The sequence below is a fragment of the Bufo gargarizans genome, chromosome 2 (assembly GCF_014858855.1).
Source record: "Bufo gargarizans isolate SCDJY-AF-19 chromosome 2, ASM1485885v1, whole genome shotgun sequence".
In the NCBI taxonomy this organism is placed as follows: domain Eukaryota; kingdom Metazoa; phylum Chordata; class Amphibia; order Anura; family Bufonidae; genus Bufo; species Bufo gargarizans.
The window spans coordinates 77,169,856-77,191,620 of record NC_058081.1 but is presented as its reverse complement, the minus strand read 5'-3'; the positions used below and the strand labels follow the sequence as shown (position 1 = coordinate 77,191,620).

Below are 21,765 nucleotides of genomic sequence, written 5' to 3'. Positions count from 1 at the left end.
CATTTTGCGCTGCAAAATCTCTATACCCCTAAGTGCGCACGCGTGGTGCACAAAGTACTTCTATCTCAGCGCTGCAACGATTCTTTCCTAAGCCAGTGGATGTGCGCTTGCCGGATTCCTGTGCGGCTGCGTCACTTCCGGTATAGACTTTTTCGCAAGGTAGAGAGATCTGGCAGAACACCAGCCGGCATTTAACTTCCTGGTTCTGTTCCCTGCGAGCAGCAGCTGCGCATGGGAGCGGAACTGGGCGGGAAATTCTAATAAATATAAACATAAGAAGTGACAAACACACATAAAAGAGGTTATACATTGTAATCTGAGAGGATTACACTGTATAACCTCAGATCTGACATTTGATGACTGTACAGTGCCCCTTGCCTGCCATTTTACTGTCATCTGTGCCCATAAAATATTTATGCAAAAAATTGTACCACTTTTGGTACAAAATTCCTGACATAATCATACCGCCAGGAAGGTTAAAGGGTTATTCCCATCTTGCCAATTCGTCCTCACCTGCAGCCGGCTCTGCTGTTCACTTCCTGGTTTCCGGCCTCTAAGGCAGTTTGCAGACGGCCCGCCGCGCCTCTTTATGACATCACACTGAGAACTCAGTCCTTGCCTGCTCGTTTATGTGGATAGTATTCCCACTCCATATCGTCCTCCCCCAGCCTCCCTCCACTGCATAGCGTCCGATAACCCCTTGATTGTCATAAAATCATTGGTGGATTTGGGGATGAATGAATTAGTACAACTGCCACTCACATAGGCTTTATGCTCTCCCAGTCCTCAGATCCAGGGCACGTCCTGTCTATATACTCCTTATATGGGACACAGAACTGAACAAATAGGCTTTGGGGTTATCCATCAAAAAGGGGTTATCCATCAAAAGGATCATAGTTTAATTTGTCCACGCTGCGACAATGATCCTACCCTTCTCGCTAAAAACCTTCCCCTTTTACCTCCTTGTTGTACTGTGCCCTCCCTTAGTTACAGCCACCTTTCGCCGGCTGAATGCAATGGCCGCGCATGCGCGTCGAGCGAAACCATCTTCCAGTGTGTGGCTGCATTTCGTCCATGAACGCACACGCCGCCGGCCGGGCATGCGCGGTTTCATTCCCTTGTGCTGCAGCGTCTCCCACAATGAAGTTCGGCAATAACGGGAGCGCGCACAGCCAGAAAAGTGAAGGAGGGTGCACCACGCATACACGGCCCCATAGAAACAAACAGAGGGCAGTAGCACATGCACTTTGCTGGCTGGGTTCACAAGATAAGTGCAGGTCCCAAAGGTGGGACCCGCACCTACAAGACAATGGGGGCATATCCTAGCGGTAAACCCTTGTCACTCCAGCCTCAGCGGTCCCATGCTGTACATGCAAGGAAAGGACTGGAGGGGACCACCCAAACAACAGCACTACAGCAGTGGCTCTTCCTATTCACGTCCGAGGTCAACCCAATGTTCTTCATCCCTAGAATACAGGAGGCCTGGATCCGATCCTGCAGATGCGCACAACATCCAGCCCTATGCAATGGTCTGACTTACTTGTAGGCCACGTTATTCTGACCGATACAGCTCGCTTCCACCCTCCAACCACAGATCACAATCTCCTGAGTTAAAAAGAGAAAAAATAAATAAATAAATGGAACAGAAGTCACAGCACAGAAATTGTCAACCACCCCCATTTATACTGAATAGCCACATGCCCAGAGAGCTTCCACTGTCAAAGATCCCATTCAGCTGTTCATTAGTCATATCTGTGTCTGGGAAAGCTGGGTGACAACCACTATGGTCACTATTACTGCCTCCACAGGGGTAGTCAGGCGGCTTCTAGTCCTGAATGGCACCGATAGATTCCCCGCTGCCACATGAGAAGACATGTTGGTCAGGACTCTAGGAAAGCTGGGTGACTACAAGCGCAGGATACAGGTTATCACTCTGCGTGCCCAAAAATGCCAATTATCCATTATGTAGCACCACACTGCAACTTTATCACAACCCCCATTGACACAATGTATATCATGGCAGCAAAAGGCTCAACCTAAATAGGCCTTTGCCCCCAACACATCTGCTTCCTCCCCTCCCCCACCATATGCACGTGTATACCACCTGTCTGCACATGTACCCCAATCCTTACCACTAAATTCGTTAATATATACCACCAAATGGGCCCCCACCTTCTCAGGGCCCCCGTGGGCTGCTGGGACCCCCTTGCCTTCATTCCTATACACCTTCCCTCCAAACTTGGCCTCCACCTCACAACCTACTGCGCAGCCAGAGAGACTTCCGGTTCCACGACCACGCCCATATGCAAATTACCGTGTTCACGCCGCAAAAAGAGCCTGAGGCATGCCCCGCCCCCAGCACGCTCACCTTATAGAAGAAGCCGTCCATCAAATGAGCCCCGCCCACCAAAAAGGTCGCACGTGTCCAGCTCTCTGTCTGCAGCCTGCTGTGGCTCTTCTGTCACTGCCAGCATGCTGGGACTTGTAGTGTCACAAGAGCTGAGGGGCACGTGGTGCAGACTTCTGACCGGTCCCATACATGCAGTAGGACTGTGCCAGCCTGTATTCAAATCAGCGCCGCAGTCTTTGTCTGTTATTATCTGGTACTTGGTGCTTCCTCTTTATTATAGTGAAATATACAAATAATAGACAAATGAGGAGAATAAGGCGCATTGTACAGAGGGAGCAGAGCACAGACACAGGCGGCTGACAGGTACAGTATATATACATCATCTACAGTATATAGTATACAGAGGGAGCAGAGCACAGACACAGGCGGCTGACAGGTACAGTATATACATCATCTACAGTATATAGTATACAGAGGGAGCAGAGCACAGACAGGTGGCTGTCAGGTACAGTATATACACATCATCTATAGTATATAGTATACAGAGGGAGCAGAGCACAGACAGGTGGCTGACAGGTACAGTATATACATCATCTACAGTATATGTATATAGTATACAGAGGGAGCAGAGCACAGACACAGGCGGCTGACAGGTACAGTATATACATCATCTACAGTATATGTATATAGTATACAGAGGGAGCAGAGCACAGACACAGGCGGCTGACAGGTACAGTATATACATCATCTACAGTATATGTATATAGTATACAGAGGGAGCAGAGCACAGACACACAGGCAGCTGACAGGTACAGTATATACATCTACAGTATATAGTATACAGAGGGAGCAGAGCACAGACACAGGCAGCTGACAGGTACAGTATATATACATCTACAGTATATGTATATAGTATACAGAGGGAGCAGAGCACAGACACAGGCGGCTGACAGGTACAGTATATACATCTATAGTATACAGAGGGAGCAGAGCACAGACACAGGCGGCTGACAGGTACAGTATATACATCATCTACAGTATATGTATATAGTATACAGAGGGAGCAGAGCACAGACACAGGCGGCTGACAGGTACAGTATATACATCTACAGTATATGTATATAGTATACAGAGGGAGCAGAGCACAGACACAGGCGGCTGACAGGTACAGTATATACATCATCTACAGTATATGTATATAGTATACAGAGGGAGCAGAGCACAGACACAGGCGGCTGACAGGTACAGTATATACATCATCTACAGTATATAGTATACAGAGGGAGCAGAGCACAGACACAGGCGGCTGACAGGTACAGTATATACATCTACAGTATATGTATATAGTATACAGAGGGAGCAGAGCACAGACACAGGTGGCTGACAGGTACAGTATATACATCTACAGTATATGTATATAGTATACAGAGGGAGCAGAGCACAGACACAGGCGGCTGACAGGTACAGTATATACATCTACAGTATATGTATATAGTATACAGAGGGAGCAGAGCACAGACACAGGCGGCTGACAGGTACAGTATATACATCTACAGTATATGTATATAGTATACAGAGGGAGCAGAGCACAGACACAGGCGGCTGACAGGTGCAGTATATACATCATCTACAGTATATGTATATAGTATACAGAGGGAGCAGAGCACAGACACAGGCGGCTGACAGGTACAGTATATACATCTACAGTATATGTATATAGTATACAGAGGGAGCAGAGCACAGACACAGGCGGCTGACAGGTACAGTATATACATCATCTACAGTATATGTATATAGTATACAGAGGGAGCAGAGCACAGACACAGGCGGCTGACAGGTACAGTATATACATCTACAGTATATGTATATAGTATACAGAGGGAGCAGAGCACAGACACAGGTGGCTGACAGGTACAGTATATACATCTACAGTATATGTATATAGTATACAGAGGGAGCAGAGCACAGACACAGGTGGCTGACAGGTACAGTATATACATCTATAGTATATGTATAGTATACAGAGGGAGCAGAGCACAGACACAGGTGGCTGACAGGTACAGTATATACACATCATGTACAGTATATGTATATAGTGTACAGAGGGAGCAGAGCACAGACACAGGCGGCTGACAGGTACAATATATACATCTATAGTATATGTATATAGTATACAGAGGGAGCAGAGCACAGACACAGGCGGCTGACAGGTACAGTATATACATCTATAGTATATGTATATAGTATACAGAGGGAGCAGAGCACAGACACAGGCGGCTGACAGGTACAGTATATACATCTATAGTATATGTATATAGTATACAGAGGGAGCAGAGCACAGACACAGGCGGCTGACAGGTACAGTATATACATCTATAGTATATGTATATAGTATACAGAGGGAGCAGAGCACAGACACAGGCGGCTGACAGGTACAGTATATACACATCATGTACAGTATATGTATATAGTGTACAGAGGGAGCAGAGCACAGACACAGGTGGCTGACAGGTACAGTATACAGTACAGACCAAAAGTTTGGACACACATTCTCATTCAAAGAGTTTTCTTTATTTTCATGACTATGACAATTGTAGATTCACACTGAAGGCATCAAAACTATGAATTAACACATGTGGAATTATATACATAACAAAAAAGTGTGAAACAACTGAAAATATGTCATATTCTAGGTTCTTCAAAGTAGCCACCTTTTGCTTTGATTACACTCTTGGCATTCTCTGTGTGTGTATCTATGCAGTACACCTATATGTATAGATACACACACATCTATATACACACATACAGTACACCCATCTATATACACACAGATCTACAGTATACACCTCTATGTATAGAGACACACACAGGTATGGAAGAGATTTCAGAAATCCCCTCCACTTGCCCTGTACTGTAAATGGTGTGGAGAACTGGCCGTTGTTACATTAGGGGTGAGCAGTATACAACTATGTCCTGTCCTGGGATTTGGGGTTGTGAGCGCTCTTGTCGGTGAGTTGAGCGGAGGATCGGAGCTGCAGGAGGGATGCACTCGTTCTGGTATTTGTGGTGTGCAGTCTCCAGGGTCAGCACCAGTAAATCTGTTTCTTGGAAAGCTGTGTGAGAACCCACATTACAGCCCCTACTGGGATGGTCACCAGCTTCCCTATCTTGTAATGCAGATAAAGCACTGTTTTGTGTCTGACGTAGGAAAGGTAGATAGCAATATCTGGAAAGGCAGAAGATACAAGTAGAGGTTTCATGCCAGTGGCACAGCTCTGTACATATACCCCTGGGCACTCCTCATGCCGCCAGGTGTTTCTTCTTAGAGAGAATGTCACCACGGTGCCCGATCTGAGGGCAGCGTAAACTAGTTACAGAGACCCTGATTTGATTGATGTGTAACTTTCTGAATGACTTGGAGTAGTTTTGTTAAAACCGCCCTTTGGCCTGATGCACACAACCATACGTGCTTTGCGCTTTGCAAATCGCAGATCCACAAAACACGGACAATGGCTGTGTGTGCCCTGCCTCACTGTACGGACTCATTGACTTTAATGCATCCATGGTCCATATGTTGCAGCGAGGATAGGACATATACTTATGTTTTGCGGCACAGTATCCATGTTTTGTGGATCTGTGGTTTGTAGACCGCAAACCACTTATGGTCTTGTGAATGCCACCTGATCTTTGTTTTTGACCCTCATCTGGTTTTGGTTCAAAATAACTGATGAAAATTACAGATAAAATACTGACCAAACACTGAGGCCATATTTACACAACAGTGTGTGGGGGAGGCCCTTAAGAGCGGCTCGACGGGGTATGAGCCCCTGTTATCGTGATCTAATAGAGCAGTGATGGCGAACCTTTTAGAGACCGAGTGCCCAAACTGCAACCCGAAACCCACTTGTTTATCGCAAAGTGTCAACACGGTGATTTACCCTGAATACTAATATAGTGTATCTTCCATGTACTTTATCATTTAGCTATAATAGCCTGCCTACATTCAGTGCGCTGCCTGTGCCGTTCATAGTGCGCCCTGCGCTGATGAAGGGCAGGAAAAGTCTAAGGCAAATTGGTACAACATAGACTTTTTCTAGGGCGGAGGTGCCCACTGAGAGGGCTTTGGGTGCCACCTCTGGCACCCATGCCATAGGTTCGCCACCACTGTAATAGGGGATAACTTTCTATAAGGGCTCATGCACACAAACACATTTTCTTTCCGCGTCCATTCTGTTTTTTTGTGGCCCAAATGCGGAAGCATTCATTTCAATGTATCAGCAAAAAAAAAACGGAAGTTAGGTCTAATGCACACGACTGTATGTATTTTGCATTCCGCAAAAACTGATCCGCAAAAAAAAAAAACGGATGTCCAAGTCATTTCTGTATTTTGCAGAACGGAACATCTGGCCCCTAATAGAACAGTACTATCCGGACAATACTACGACACGTTCTATTTTTTTGCTGAACGGAAATACGGACATATGGAAACGGAATGCACACGGAGTCAATTTATTTTTTTGGGACACGGAAAGAAAATACGTTTGTGTGCATGAGCCCTTACTCTGCGTGCATTCCGCTTTCGTATGTCCGCATGTCTGTTCCTCAAAAAAATAGAACATGTCCTATTATTGTCCACATTACGGATAAGGATAGGACTGTTAGAGGCCAGCTGTTCCGTTTTGCGTAAAATACGGAATGCACATGGACGTCATCCATATTTTTGTGGATCCCGGTTTTGTGGACCGCAAAATATAAACGGTCGTGTGCATGAGCCCTAACTTTCAAAAAACAGACGTGTGAATACCCCCATATGCTGTCATTGTTCTGAAAACGCCTTGTTCATGTAGCCTGTGTGACAGCGGCATTATTTGCCACCCTACGGCATTTTAGTTGCACTTTGTGCTGCTCTATTATATGGGTAATGTGGCCGTGTTAGGTGGGCACTTCATGGCAGCATTATTTGGTGGGGTCTATTTCAGATGAACCAGTATAGTGCAGACCACGTTAAGAACAAACTATTCTTTTGTCCATTAATATATTTTATTCCCTTATCCTTCAGATTATGTACGGAAGCAACAGGAAGCAGTAAGTAGAAGCGTATCTTATTCTTATTACCATTTATGTCGTTTTTATGGCATCACGTATTCTAACGGATGTGTCCACGGCTTCACTTTCAGGTCCAACGCGACTCCTCGCCCTTTCTACCAATATGGTAACTAGTACCCCTCATTAAAGGGGTTTTCATACCAAGTGTCAATAGGAAATGCGCAAAATGACCGGCCGGATCTCCAGACTCTTCTTTAAGGCCCCCTGCACACGAACGTGTGCTTCCCGTTGCCGTATTTGCGGATCCGCAATACACAGGTGCCGTTCCGTGGGCATTCCGCATCACAGATGCGGACCCATTCACTTGAATGGGTCTGCAAATCCTGAGATGCGGAATGGTGCGGAACGGAACCCTCCGGAACCACTATGGAGTGCTTCCGTGGGGTTTCGTCCCGTACTTCCATTCCGCAAAAAGATACAACATGTCCTATCTTTTTGCAGGACCGCCCGGATCGCGAACCCATTAAAGTGAATGGGTCTGCGATCCGCTGTGGCTGCCCCACGGACTGTGTTCGTGCATTGCAGCCCGCAGCACGACCACGGGGCGCACATGTTCGTGTGCAGGGGGCCTAAAGCTGTCATTACCACTCACATTGTGCACACAGGTCAATGACGTATATACATACAGGTGAAACTCGAAAAATTAGAATATTGTGCAAAAGCCCATTTATTTCAGTAATGCAAATTAAAAGGAATTGCATTAATGCAGCTTAAAATTAGAATTTTGTGAAAAGGTCCAATATTCTAGGCTCAAAGTGTCACACTCTATCCCTACCCCCTGAGCAAAGGGGACCTCAAAATTGTGACTTTGGGGTTTCATAAGCTGTAAGCCGTAATCATCCAAATTATACCAAATAAAGGCTTGAAATATCTCGCTCTGCATGTGATGAGTCTCATATGTTAGGTTCACCTTTTAGGTTGCATTACTGAAATAAATGAACTTTGCACGATATTCTAATTTTTCGAGTTTCACCTGTATATGCAAATAGCACTTCCACATTCGGGCTTCCAGATAGAATTCCCGCTACAGGGCATTGTCGCGTGTCTTAGGATTTCTGCTAGTCGTACATTGTAGAGCTTGCCATTTCACGTGCTGTTGAACCCCTAAAACTTTTTCCCTCAACCTCTATATAGGTAATGGATTTATATACTTTTTATGAAGCAGAATCCGAAGGGGCCAAAAATCATGTTTTCCTGCTGGAATTTCTCCTACAAGGGGCTTCACTTTATAGGGAAGGTCTACCTTCAGAACCAACTGATGGCTTCACAGCATTTAAAATAGAAATATGGAATAACTTTGCAAATAGTTTGTGAAAAGAACCAATTATTTAGTGCCGTCCTTCGCAGTCCTATATGTTGCCATGGCAACAGACCACAATAAAACCCTGTGTAGTCTGATCCTGCGGTCATATTCCCTTTTTTTTGTCCCCCAATTCATACCATAGGCCTTTTACACGGCCAACAATTGGGGAAATTATTGGGAAGAAGCATGCTTAGGACATACCCAATATTTGCCCTGTGTAAAGGTGGCGATGATCACCCAAAGAACAAGCAAACGCCCATTTATCGGGTGAAAGCATCGTTAATGCGGACACCTAAATCATTTTTTCTGGGCAGCAGGTCGTGCTGTGTAAACAGCGATCTGCTGCCCAGAAACCAATGATTATCTACGAGGACGGGGTGAGTGATCACAGTAATGGTAATTTACCCCTATGCAGAGGAGATGATTGCCCCATGGAAATGCTGCTCTCACCTCCAAATTGTTGGGAAATAATTATTTGTTCCCAATTATTGCTCGCTGTGTCAGACCATGTAAAGGTGTCTTAAAGGTAATCTGTCACCAATATTCGGCCTATATAAGTAGTTGCTGCGGTGCTTTTGTGCTCTCAAACACGGTTAAAACATACCTTTGGTATTCTTTTGTGCATTTGCTATGGCCAGAAACTGATATTTATTCCATATGCAAATTAGACACAAAGAGGGTCATTTATCAAACTGGTGTAAAGTAGAACTGGCTCAGTCGCCCCTAGCAACCAATCAGACTCCACCTTTCATTTTCCAAAGGAGTTGTCCAAAATGAAAGATAGAATCTGGTTGCTAACACCAGTTTGATAAATGACCCCCAAAGTGCCCATCAGGGTGTTTCCAAACTTCCCCTGTGCGATCCTAATTCCCTGCGACATCACTGAGCCCCCCCCCCCCCCCTGTATCAACCTCACTGTATGTACTGCACATGCGCAGTGCTGCTGGCATAGTTACTGAGGGAGCGCCATACTCTTGAAGTGACTGCAGGATCAGACTACACAGGTTGTTTGTTGTCTGCTACCATGGAAACATAGAGGTCTGCATAGTAACTGTATACATAAAACCATTCTTCATTTCTGTCACTAGTTCTTGACCTCAATATTGGTTCAGTTTACAAAATCACTTTTTATTAAACTTAGGCCTCATGCACGCGGCCGTTGCTTTGGTCCGCATCCGAGCCGCAGTTTTAGAGGCTCGGGTGCGGACGCATTCACTTCGACGGGCCGCAAAAGATGCGGACAGCACTCCGTGTGCTGTCCGCATCCGTTGCTCCTTTCCGTGATCGGCAAAAAAACTCAAATCGCGGATCAAAAAAGCACGCCATCCGTGTTTTTTAGGTCCGCGATTTGCGGACCGCAAAATACACAACGGTCGTGTGCATGTAGCCTTACATGTAATGTTTACCGCATAAAATCATATAATACCTCCATTTAATTAATGGGGTTGGGCTGTTGAGAAGTTGGCTCAGCCCAAAATTATATTTGGTAAAAGCATAAATAGGTATGTTATAGCATCTAACAGATGACATCATTACTGGATGGTTCTTCAAAATAACACGTTCCTTAAAGGGGTTGTCTCACTTCAGCAAATAGCATTTATCATGAGGAGAAAGGCACTAATGTATTGTGATTATCCATATTGCCTCCTTTGCTGACTGGATTCATTTTTCCATCACATTATACACTGCTCGTCTCCAAGGTTACGGCCACCCTGTAATCCAGGTGGCCATGCTTGTCCACTATAGGAAAAAAACACCAGTCTATGTGTGCTCCCACAGTGTTGGGCCACCAAAGAGGCCAGCACTTTTTCCCTCTATGGATGGATTGCTGGGCGGTCGTAACCATGGAAACGAGCAGTGCATAATGTGATGGAAAAATGAATCCAGCCAGGTGAAGGAAGCAATATGGAGAATCAGAATACATTAGTAAGTGCCTTGTTTTAACTTTCTCTACATGATAAATGCCACTTGCTGAAGTGAGACAACCCCTTTAAGTATATTCATGTGGTCGGGTCAGGAGCTTTATAGGGCTTGAACTGGGATCTCATCATGATGGTCTAAAGCAAGCCATAGACATGGAAGACGTGACATCCAGTAGTGGTTTCTCTATTATCCGCACTTATATAATAACATATAATAACTTGTGTCTGTGTATTTTTTGCAGAGAATAACCTGGTAGAGGTAAGTGCCGCCCTGTTTCCCCCCACATATAGGGGGGGATTTATCAAAACTGTTGTAAAGTAGAACTGTCTTACCGTATATACCGGAGTATAAGACGACTTTTGAGCCCTAGAAAATATTTTCTAGAGTGGGGGGTCGTCTTATACGGCGGGTAGGGCGGGCGCTGCAGTGCCGGGACGCCCGAATTATCAACTGGAAGAGCCCGGGCTATTGCCTTGTATCCCCAGCAGCTGAGAGCTGCGATGTAACCCACGGCATATGCCCTCCCTGCGCTGTATCTTCTATACCGCCCCCTGCTCTGTACCTTGTATGCCTCCCCCCTGCTTTGTACCTTGTATGCTCCTTGTACCGCTATCCTCACGGCCGCTCGCATCTCGCTCCTGCGCATGTGCGAGATCTCCGTGCGGCGTATCTAAGTGCGGCGCAGATGTGCATATGTGAATATGAAGAATAACATAACAAAAACATGTTCAGGGTATAGGTGGCACATGTTTAGGGTCTGGGAGGCAGGGAGGGAGGACAAGGAAGGTGGTGGGATGCAGAGATGGTGGTGATACCATGGGATGGCGGTGGTACCTAGGGATGGTGGTGGGATGCAGTAATGTACTGCTTTTGGAGACAGGGAGGGCTGGGCAGGCAGGGAGAGCTGACCAATCCAAGCAGGCTTTGTATACAACAACCAGTCCAACCAATCAGGGCAAGTGATGTACAGTACAGTACCTTACCAGTGTAAAAGTTGGGGGTCGTCTTATACGCCCAGTCGTCTTATACGCCGGCATATACGGTAGTTTCCTATAGCAACTAATCAGATTCCACCTTAAGGCTACTTTCACACTAGTGTTCGGGTGTCCGCTCGTGAGCTCCGTTTGAAGGGGCTCACGAGCGGACCCGAACGCAGCCGTCCAGCCCTGATGCAGTCTGAATGGAGGCGGATCCGCTCAGACTGCATCAGTCTGGCGGCGTTCAGCCTCCGCTCCGCTCGCCTCCGCACGGACAGGCGGACAGCTGAACGCTGCTTGCAGCGTTCGGGTGTCCGCCTGGCCATGCGGAGGCGTGCGGATCCGTCCAGACTTTCAATGTAAGTCAATGGGGACGGATCCGTTTGAAGATGCCACAATGTGGCTCAATCTTCAAGCGGATCCGTCCCCCATTGACTTTACATTGAAAGTCTGGACGGATCCGTACGAGGCTATTTTCACACTTAGCTGTTCTATGCTAAAAATAATGCAGACGGATCCGTTCTGAACGGAGCCTCCGTCTGCATTATTATGAGCGGATCCGTTCAGAACGGATCCGCCCGAACGCTAGTGTGAAAGTAGCCTAAATTTTCCAAAGGAGATCTGAAAAGTGAAAGGTGGAATCTGATTGGTTGCTATGGGCAACTAAGCCAGTTCTACTTGACACCAGTTGTGATAAATCTCTTTCTGGTTGTGTCACTTTCACGGTTCTGTGATTTCTTCACCAGGAGGAAGAGGAGGATGACTTGTATGAGCCCCCACCATGTGATCTGCAGAGTCGAACCTTGCCATGTGTCTGGACGGCTCAGGAGAATCACAGTGCATATTTAGGTAATAAGTCAGTGGTATTGAAACATTTGGCCGTCAAAACTCATAAATTATTGGGGGTCATTTATTTTAGTCTAAAAAAATAGTCACCTATTTAACCAGCCTTGCGACAATATTTAGTCGTATGGCAGTTTTTATACCGTGTTCGGCGGTTGGGTGGGATGGCGGCAGAGCAGGAGCGTGTTGGTGGCTGTGCCGGGACTACAGCCCTGGCAAATTTACGAACATTTCCAGGCGTAACAGTTCAAGGAGCTAAGGGAAGTTTTTTCGCCAGGCGCAAGGACTGACATGGATGTGCCTAATTTACGATGAGACGCACACTTCGTCGTACATTAGACAAATCTTAGGGCAGCAGAAGGGGGGGGCACTAAGACAGATGTAAAAAGCCGATCTGAGTAAGGGTGCATTTAAACAACCGTATGTATTTGCGGTCCATAAAAGGCAGATCTCCATGTGACTTCCGCGTTGCATCCGTTTTTTTTGTGGATAGAATAGGACATGTTCTATGCTTTTGCGGGGCTATGGAACAGACATACGGAAACGCACAACACACGGTGTGCATTTTTTGCGGACCCATTAAAATGAATAGGTCCGCAACCCACAGTCGTGTGAATGAACCCTAAATGTGCCCCATTTTCTTTGCACCATGACCGGATTACGTTTGGTGAGGGCCCTTGGGCAAAATAAAATTGGTAGAGGCCCGCATCCCACCTATGGGATCTGAAATTTCACCTGACCCCTATCACAGCCACATAGGGGAGAGATGGTTGTGCGGAAGTTATGGAGACCGCAATTCCCATAGACTTCAAAAGAGAAAGCCAAACACATGTGTGGCCACCACTTCTAAGCTGGATAGGATCACCAAATGGCCATCAGGATCACCCATGGAGGCCCCAAGTCTTGTGGCCCATGTACCCTCTCAATAGTCCAGCTCTAAATGGGACAATATTCTGTGATGCACCTGGCAGGATCACTGATGTACTTCTAAGTATAGGAAATCATTACTTATTGGGTGATGGCATTGTGTAAGGGTGTCGGTGGACTGTGGCAGTATATGGAGGTATTGCAGCACAGAGAATCATGTATGTAGCTGGAGCCTTTACAGGTTCGTAGTTATCATCCTATTTACAATAAAGAGCGTTTTACATCATTTCTTCTTAGATCGCTCGAAAGCTGCTCCTCCTCTGCCAAAACCTCCCACCCCGGACAGGACTCAGCAGGTAAGAGTTATATTGCAGTTCCCAGACCTCTGTGCTCTTTTCACTCATCTTTTTAATAACAGTAGCCGTACCTCTAGGTATTTTCTTAAGACGCCAGCCCTGGAGAAAAGTATGCCAACCCTGGAGTGGAGTGCGACAAATTCAGGAGCAAAAAAAGGCGCCTGTACATAAATAGGTTGGAAAAAAGGTCCAAAAGCTAGAAAACTAGACAGAATTAGTCTAAAAAATCTAAATAGTCCAACAAGGCGCAAAAGCCTCCAAAACAGGCGCAATTCAGTATTAAATGCGAATAAAAAAAATAAGACTGTCTAAAACAGCATTTCTCAGACTAAAAACAGACGCAAACACTTTAGTAAGGCTACTTTCACACTGGCGTTTCAGGGTCCACTTGTGAGATCTGTTTCAGGACTCTCACAAGTGGCCCAAAACAGATCAGTTCAGCCCCAATGCATTCTGAATAGATAAGGATCCGTTCAGAATGCATCAGTTTGCCTCCGTTCAGCCTCCATTCCGCTCTGGAGGCTGACACCAAAACGCTGCTTGCAGCGTTTTGATGTCCGTCGGAAGAAACTGAGCCAAACGGATCCGTCCTGACTTATGTCTGTCTGACGAAACTGAGCCAAACGGATCCGTCCTGACTTACAATGTAAGCCAATAGGGACGGATCAGTTTTCACTGACAATATGGTGCAATTGAAAACGGATCCACCTCCCATTGACTTTCAGTGTAAGTCAAAACGGATCAGTTTGCATTATCTTGAACAAAAAAAAAAATATATACAGTACAGACCAAAAGTTTGGACACACCTTCTCATTCAAAGAGTTTTCTTTATTTTCATGACTATGAAAATTGTAGATTCACACTGAAGGCATCAAAAACTATGAATTAACACATGTGGAATTATATACATAACAAAAAAGTGTGAAACAACTGAAAATATGTCATATTCTAGGTTCTTCAAAGTAGCCACCTTTTGCTTTGATTACTGCTTTGCACACTCTTGGCATTCTCTTGATGAGCTTCAAGAGGTAGTCACCTGAAATGGTCTTCACTTCACAGGTGTGCCCTGTCAGGTTTAATAAGTGGGATTTCTTGCCTTATAAATGGGGTTGGGACCATCAGTTGCGTTGTGGAGAAGCCAGGTGGATACACAGCTGATAGTCCTACTGAATAGACTGTTAGAATTTGTATTATGGCAAGAAAAAAGCAGCTAAATAAAGAAAAACGAGTATATATATATATATTTTTTGTTTATGGTAATGCAAACAGATCCGTTCGGAACGGATACAAGCGTTTGCATTATAGGTGTGGATTCGTCTGTGCAGATACCAGACGGATCCGCAACTAACGCAGGTGTGAAACTCACCTAAGGCCTCTTGCACACGACCATATGTATTTTGCGGTCCACTAAAAACGGATCTGCAAAAAATACGGATGACGTCCGTGTGCATTCTGTATTTTGCGGAAGGGAACAGCTGGCCCCTAATAGAACAGTCCTATCCCTTGTCCGTAATGCGGACAATAATAGGACATGTTCTAATTGGAACGGAAATACAGAAACGGAATGCACATAGAGTACCTTCCGTTTTTTTTGCAGAACCATTGAAATGAATGTTTCCACATACGGACCGCAAACCAAAACCACAAAAAAAACTGAACGGAAACTAAATGAAAATACGTTCGTGTGCAAGAGGCCTATATGTGCGCCAAAGTGCCAAATTCATCCCTTAAAATATTTTGGAAGATCTTGGGCTGTCTTTAAAGGGGTTGTGCAGCCTGTTTATATCCTCAGGATAGGTCATCAATATCTGGTCAGCGGGGGTCTGACAGCGGGCACACCCGCTGATCATTTGTGTGAAGAGGAGATGACGCGAGCGCTGCTTCCTCTTCATTACACTGCACTTCGTCTCCCTTGTAGCGCCGGCATAGTGTATTTACAAGTACTCTTCCCATCCAAGTGAATGGAGCGAGAACTTGTAATTACACTGCACTTCCAAGACAATGGGCAGTATAATGCAGAGGAGACAGCGCTCACATGGAACATCACCTCCTCTTCAAACAGCTGATCGGTGGGGGTGCCAGGTGTCGAGGCCCGCCAAACAGATATTGATGATCTAGGTCATCAATATAAACAGGCTGCGCAACCCCTTTAAGCCAGAAAATAAAACCTTCATCCTCTATGAGCAGGAATAGGTCAGCACTGCTTTTTCCACTTTTGCTTTGCATTTTTATGGCTTAAAACTTAAAGGGGTTTTCTGGGCGTTAAATATCCTCAGAATAGGTCATCAGTATTTAATCAGCTGCTCCATTGAGTGCTCCGGCCTCTTCCTTGGTCACACGAAGCCCCCCTCCCTCCCTCTATTGCATTAGTTTCATTGGTGGCCAGTGTGCGGCCTCCCCTCTCCCCCCCTATCCCCCCCCCCCCCCCACCTTCATTGGTGGCAGCGGAGAGTTCTGATCGGAGTCCCAGTTTAATCGCTTGGGCTCCGATCAGTAACCATGGCAACCAGGACGCTACTGCAGTCCTGGTTGCCATGGTTACTTAGCAATAATAGAAGCATCATACTTACCTGCTGCGACAGGTCCTATTTTTTTGACGGACAGGAAACACGGATCACGGCCGCTGATGAACAACGGTGCGTTTTCCGAGTTTTCAACGGACCCATTGAAAGTCAATGGGTCCGCAGAAAATCACGGAAAATGGAACAACGGCCACGGATGCACACAACGGTCGTGTGCATGAGGCCTTACTAAGCAAATAACCCGTCACTGCCACCAATGCTTCACAGAATACATACATTATACAACATATACATTGCATTTCCAATTGTTCACAGCACAGTTCATAAGTAATCCGTGTGGACTATCTGTATTAGGCCTCATGCACACGACAGTATTTTTTCACGGTCCGCAAAAACGGGGTCCGTGATCCGTGACCGTTTTTCCTTCCGTGGGTCTTCCTTGATTTTTGGAGGATCCACAACATAAAAAAAAAAGTCGTTTTGGTGTCCGCCTGGCCGTGCAGAGCCAAACGGATCCGTCCTGAATTACAATGAAAGTCAATGGGGACGGATCCGTTTGACGTTGACACAATATGGTGCAATTGCAAACAGATCCGTCCCCATTGACTTTCAATGTAAAGTCAGGAGTCCCTTTTATACCATCGGATTGGAGTTTTCACCAATCCGATGGTATATTTTAACTTGAAGCGTCCCCATCACCATGGGAACGCCTCTATGTTAGAATATACTGTCGGGTATGAGTTAGATCGTGAAACTCAGATCCGACAGTATATTCTAACACAGAGGCGTTCCCATGGTGATGGGACGCTTCAGGTTAGAATATACTAAAAGAACTGTGTACATGACTGCCCCCTGCTGCCTGGCAGGTGCTGCCAGGCAGCAGGGGGCAGACCCCCCTCCCTCCCTGTAGTTAACTCATTGGTGGCCAGTGCGGCCGGCCCCCCCTCCCCCCCTGTAGTTAACTCGTTGGTGACCAGCCCCCCCTCCCTCCCCTGTAGTTAACTTGTTGGTGACCAGCCCCCCCTCCCTCCCCTGTAGTTAACTCGTTGGTGGCCAGTGGGCCCTTCCCCCTCCCTCCCCCTCCTAATTAAAATCTCCCCCCTATCATTGGTGGCAGTGGAGAGTACCGATTGGAGTCCCAGTTTAATCGCTGGGGCTCCGATCGGTAACCATTGCAACCAGGACGCTACTGCAGTCCCGGTTGCCATGGTTACTTAGCAATTTGTGGACGCATTATACTTACCTGCGAGCTGCGATGTCTGTGACCGGCCGGGAGCTCCTCCTACTGGTAAGTGACAGGTCTGTGCGGCGCATTACTTAATGATCTGTCACTTACCAGTAGGAGGAGCTCCCGGCCACCAACGAGTTAACTACAGGGAAGGGAGGGGGGGCTGGTCACCAACGAGTTAACTACAGGGGAGGGAGGGGGGGGCTGGTCACCAACGAGTTAACTACAGGGGAGGGAGGGGGGGGCTCGTCACCAACGAGTTAACTACAGGGGAGGGAGGGGGGCCCACTGGCCACTAATGAGTTAACTACAGGGGGGGAGGGGGGGGTCTGCCCCGGGGGGGGGTCTGCCCCTTGCTGCCTGGCAGCACCTGCCAGGCAGCAGGGGGCAGTCATGTACACAGTTCTTTTAGTATATTCTAACCTGAAGCGTCCCCATCACTATGGGAACGCCTCTGTGTTAGAATATACTGTCGGATCTGAGTTTTCACAAAGTGAAAACTCAGCTCTGAAAAAGCTTTTATGCAGACGGATCTGCAGATCCGTCTGTGTAAAAGTAGCCTACGGCCACGGACCACGGACGCGGATGCCAATCTTGTGTGCATCCGTGTTCTTTCACGGACCCATTGACTTGAATGGGTCCGTGAACCGTTGTCCGTCAAAAAAAGGTCATATTTTTTTGACGGACAGGATACACGGATCACGGTCTCGGCTGCAAAACGGTGAGAGTCAATGGGTCCGCGAAAAAAAACGGAAAACGGCACAACGGCCGCGGATGCACACAACGGTCGTGTGCATGAGGCCTTATGAGATACCCTGCCCAAGGTGTATGACTCCTCCAAGTTGTCGATCCTGTGTCAAAGGCTACCAGTAATGTCTCCAGTATATGGCATGCATCTATCCTTTCTGCTTAGGGCATTTAATTCACAATGATGCAATTACATTCTATCTTTTCCTTGCTGGCAAAGCTATATGGAAAATAAGGCGAAACGAAACATCGGGCGATACCCAAAAGACAAGTAGCTTGTGAAAAAAATAATAATAATTGGTGTTCTTGTGCTGACGCAACAACTGTAAAGGCATATAGTTAGAGCCACAGGGGCGTAACAAATGAAGGAGTCAGCAATAGGATCCACACCATCCATGTCACTGGATGAGACAAGCCAGGCTTCCAGACATGCAAACAGATGAACAGTAACACCAACTAAAAAGATCACTGGAACCCGTGATCAGTGATGGCCAGTTCGCAGTGTTCGCCTGTGAACACATGCGGGCTGCCATCTTGACTCACAAGTTCGGCAATGCACAGGTAAGCCCGCACCACTACATGCCCGCACCACTAGACTGAAGAACAGCTTTTACCCCAAAGCAATCAGTCTCCTAAATGCTCGGAGATTATTGCCCCTTCCTAGGATAGAAACTACCACAGACTGAAAGTGACTGCTGCATTCATGACCCCATAAGCACTTCCTACTTTGCTCTTGCTATATATATATGCTGTGAACTGTGACTAGTAATGCCTTCTAGTGCAATGTTTTGTTTTTTTCTAGTGTAATGCTTTAGTTTAATGTCAGTTCTTGTTCCCCTGTCCATGGCATCTAGGATTGCTCCAAACAACATTTCATTGTATTACATTGTATTGTACAGTGACAATAAAGGCATCTTATCTTATCTTAGGTGAGCCGGTCTGAATTCAAATGCGGTCACTGGGAGAAGGCAGTTCCGAGAACAGCCACCGGGGGCCTTCATCGGGCTGTTTTCGGAACTGCCTGCTCCTGGTGACCGCATTTGATTTCAGACCGGCTCGCAGCACAGGCAAAGGCAAAGGCTTACCTGTGCATTGCCGGACTTGTGAGTAAAGATGGCAGCCCGCATGTGTTTGCAGGCGAACACTGCGAACTGATCATCACTGCCCGTGATTGATGCAATAAAAATGGTCTTTATTAAAGTGATGATTGAAAGTCCATGCATGAAACACCTCCCTTCTTCACTTACAAAGGACAATCCGTTTTCTAGACATGTTCTGTGACCCGTGCAGGGGTCAGGAGGGAGTAGATAAGTTGTGACATAACCTATTGTTATTGATGACAGGGGTGATATTTCTCACTGTAATCCTGCCTATGATGATTGTCACGGGTAAGGAAGGTAGAGAGGAAGTGCACCCCCTAAATAGCCACCCTCAACCCTGTCCCTGCCTACTTGCACCACCCGTCCTAGGTGACGGGGCGCAACTGGGCGACGGTCCCTGACTACGTAAGTGTAGAGCAGAGTGAACAGAGAAAGAGAGGAACAGACAGCCAAGGCAGAAGGCAGTACACAAGACTAAGGCAAACGGATAGACAGGGAGGTAGATAAGACAACAGTACCCAGTGATGAGAAAGGCAATGGCGGGTCAACTAGCCGAGGTCGGTCCGGGAGGTCACGTCAATACAAGGGATGAGGCAGGAGACGAAATCCGAGATTGAGCTGAGGTCAAATCCGAGAGATAGCGTAGGTACCAAAGGAGCGGGCAAAGCGAGGTCAGGAAACAAACAAGGTCAATACAAGAGGTCAAGTAGGAAGCAATAATAATAGTACACACAGCCCTAGAGGCCGCCAGTATTTATAGTCGGGAGTGAGGGTCATGTGACGCGGCCAGGGTCACATGACCGACAGACAGACAAGTCGAGCACCGAGTGATCAGCTCGGCGCTCAAGGCAGACCTAGGAGCAGTGAGCCTCCCAGCTAGCAAACACAGATCCTCGCTCCCGAAGCTAAGCAGCAGGTCTGCGGCTGATGGGAGACCGAGTGCGCCTTTGGCACCCCGTTACAGATGATAATGCTGTAAAGTGATCTGTACAGAGCAAGAAGTCTAAACAGATTATTAGGCCTAGTAGCCAATGTGAAAACTTCACAATTTTAGGTATTTTTTCAATATAGTGAGATTGAAAATTAAAACAAAAATACACCAAAAATTCTAGAAAAAACGTGGTTTAAACAAAAGGCGCTAGAGAGCATTACTGCTCTGGGGTCTGCCCCACCAGTCAGATAATGTTGGCTTATCCTGAGGAGAAGCTATCAACAGTAAAGGGTGCATCCATATAGAACAGAGGGGATATGGATTTGCCGCCATTTGCAGCGTTTTACAGTACCAACAATGTGGATGAAATGTTAAGATATCTCATCCTCACACTGAAGAACATGTCAATTTGAACTGCGAATTTCCACTGTGGATGTCACCCTTTGCAATACATGGGGTGAAATCCGCTGAAAATCCACAGAAAAATCTGCAGAGAACATTCAACTGCAGAAATTCCGCCTCGTATGGCCGTAGCCTATTACACGGGAAGATTATTGTTAAGATGATCGCTAACGAGCGTTCGTATGAACGCTTATTAGCGATCACCTGGCAGTGTAATACTGCCGCCAATGAACAAGCAAACACTCGTTGATCGGGTAATTGTGATCTTTTAACAATCCTGGTTTGCCAGCGACAGATCGCTTCATGTAATAGGACAGTATAGGGACGAACCATGCATTATCAATCGCTCGTCCCTATACTATGGAGGAGATCGCTGCATATAATAGCAGCGGCCTCCTCCTCCAGCAAGCTTCACTCCCGACAATCGTCTGTTCTATCTGCCCGTGTAATGGGGCCCCTGAGGCGTTTGTCCTGTTTCATGATATTGATCTAATTACTACCTTGTTTTTTCACAGGCTCAACGGCAGCAAAGACCACGTGAGTTTTTATAAATTGTGTGCACAGTAAATTGAGTTTTTGGATTAGGGTTATGATTCAGACTTGTCCCCTCTAAAAAAAACTGCTAGAAATACATAGGTGTTGAGCACAAGGGTATTTAATGTCTGAGAGTGACTGGCTGAGTGTTGGCACACATGCCCTTCACTGTGTTGGACATACTGTTGGTACTACTTTCATCCTGTTATCTTGCAGCACCGAAGCAGACCAGACCAGCGCCACCACCCATGAAGCACTGTCCTCCTCTCCCTGATCGCAGGTTATCTCTTCCCTGTACAGCTACACGTTCACCGCCACCATGCAACAACAACTTTCCAAAAGGAATGGACGGTGAGAACAAAAAGTAACACATCAATAACGCACTTTCTCTGTGCGAATGTAATGATAATATATGTAATTGATTACAATATTAGAGCGAAATAAGGAGGCTCTAGGACCCTGTTGGGCTTTCTCTAACCTGGATACAAGATGAGATGTGGTTGGACATGGAGGCATACAGGTTCTCCGACACATTTGCCCACAGATGTTACAGCTGGGCCTATAGATCCTGCACAC

The 21,765-nt window shown here is 46.5% G+C and overlaps 2 protein-coding genes across 9 annotated transcripts in view; one reads left to right on the top strand and one right to left on the bottom strand.

The window, feature by feature from the left end:
• LOC122927408 (DNA-directed DNA/RNA polymerase mu-like) overlaps positions 1-2,290 on the bottom strand; it is a 46,059-nt gene extending 43,769 nt beyond the window's left edge. For 3 of the 5 annotated variants that reach the window (XM_044279227.1, XM_044279224.1, XM_044279222.1), the window contains exons 1-2: positions 2,173-2,290; positions 1,541-1,605 (exon numbers count right to left, since the gene is read on the bottom strand). The gene's annotated coding sequence lies outside the window, so the exon portion shown is untranslated. Of the gene's footprint in view, positions 1-1,540; positions 1,606-2,132 lie in introns of all 5 variants that reach the window. The other 2 variants (XM_044279225.1, XM_044279226.1) reach the window with 2 other exon arrangements.
• An 87-nt stretch (positions 2,291-2,377) lies between these two features.
• The window catches only part of SH2D6 (SH2 domain containing 6), a 55,327-nt gene continuing 35,939 nt past the window's right edge, over positions 2,378-21,765 (top strand). The window contains exons 1-8 of one of the 4 annotated variants that reach the window (XM_044283087.1): positions 2,378-2,603; positions 7,410-7,435; positions 7,528-7,562; positions 10,924-10,940; positions 12,406-12,508; positions 13,667-13,725; positions 21,171-21,192; positions 21,406-21,540. In XM_044283087.1, the coding sequence (XP_044139022.1) occupies positions 7,413-7,435; positions 7,528-7,562; positions 10,924-10,940; positions 12,406-12,508; positions 13,667-13,725; positions 21,171-21,192; positions 21,406-21,540 (394 nt within the window). In that variant the 5' untranslated portion in view covers positions 2,378-2,603; positions 7,410-7,412. Of the gene's footprint in view, positions 2,714-4,757; positions 4,783-7,321; positions 7,436-7,527; positions 7,563-10,923; positions 10,941-12,405; positions 12,509-13,666; positions 13,726-21,170; positions 21,193-21,405; positions 21,541-21,765 lie in introns of those variants that run through there. The other 3 variants (XM_044283085.1, XM_044283086.1, XM_044283089.1) reach the window with 3 other exon arrangements.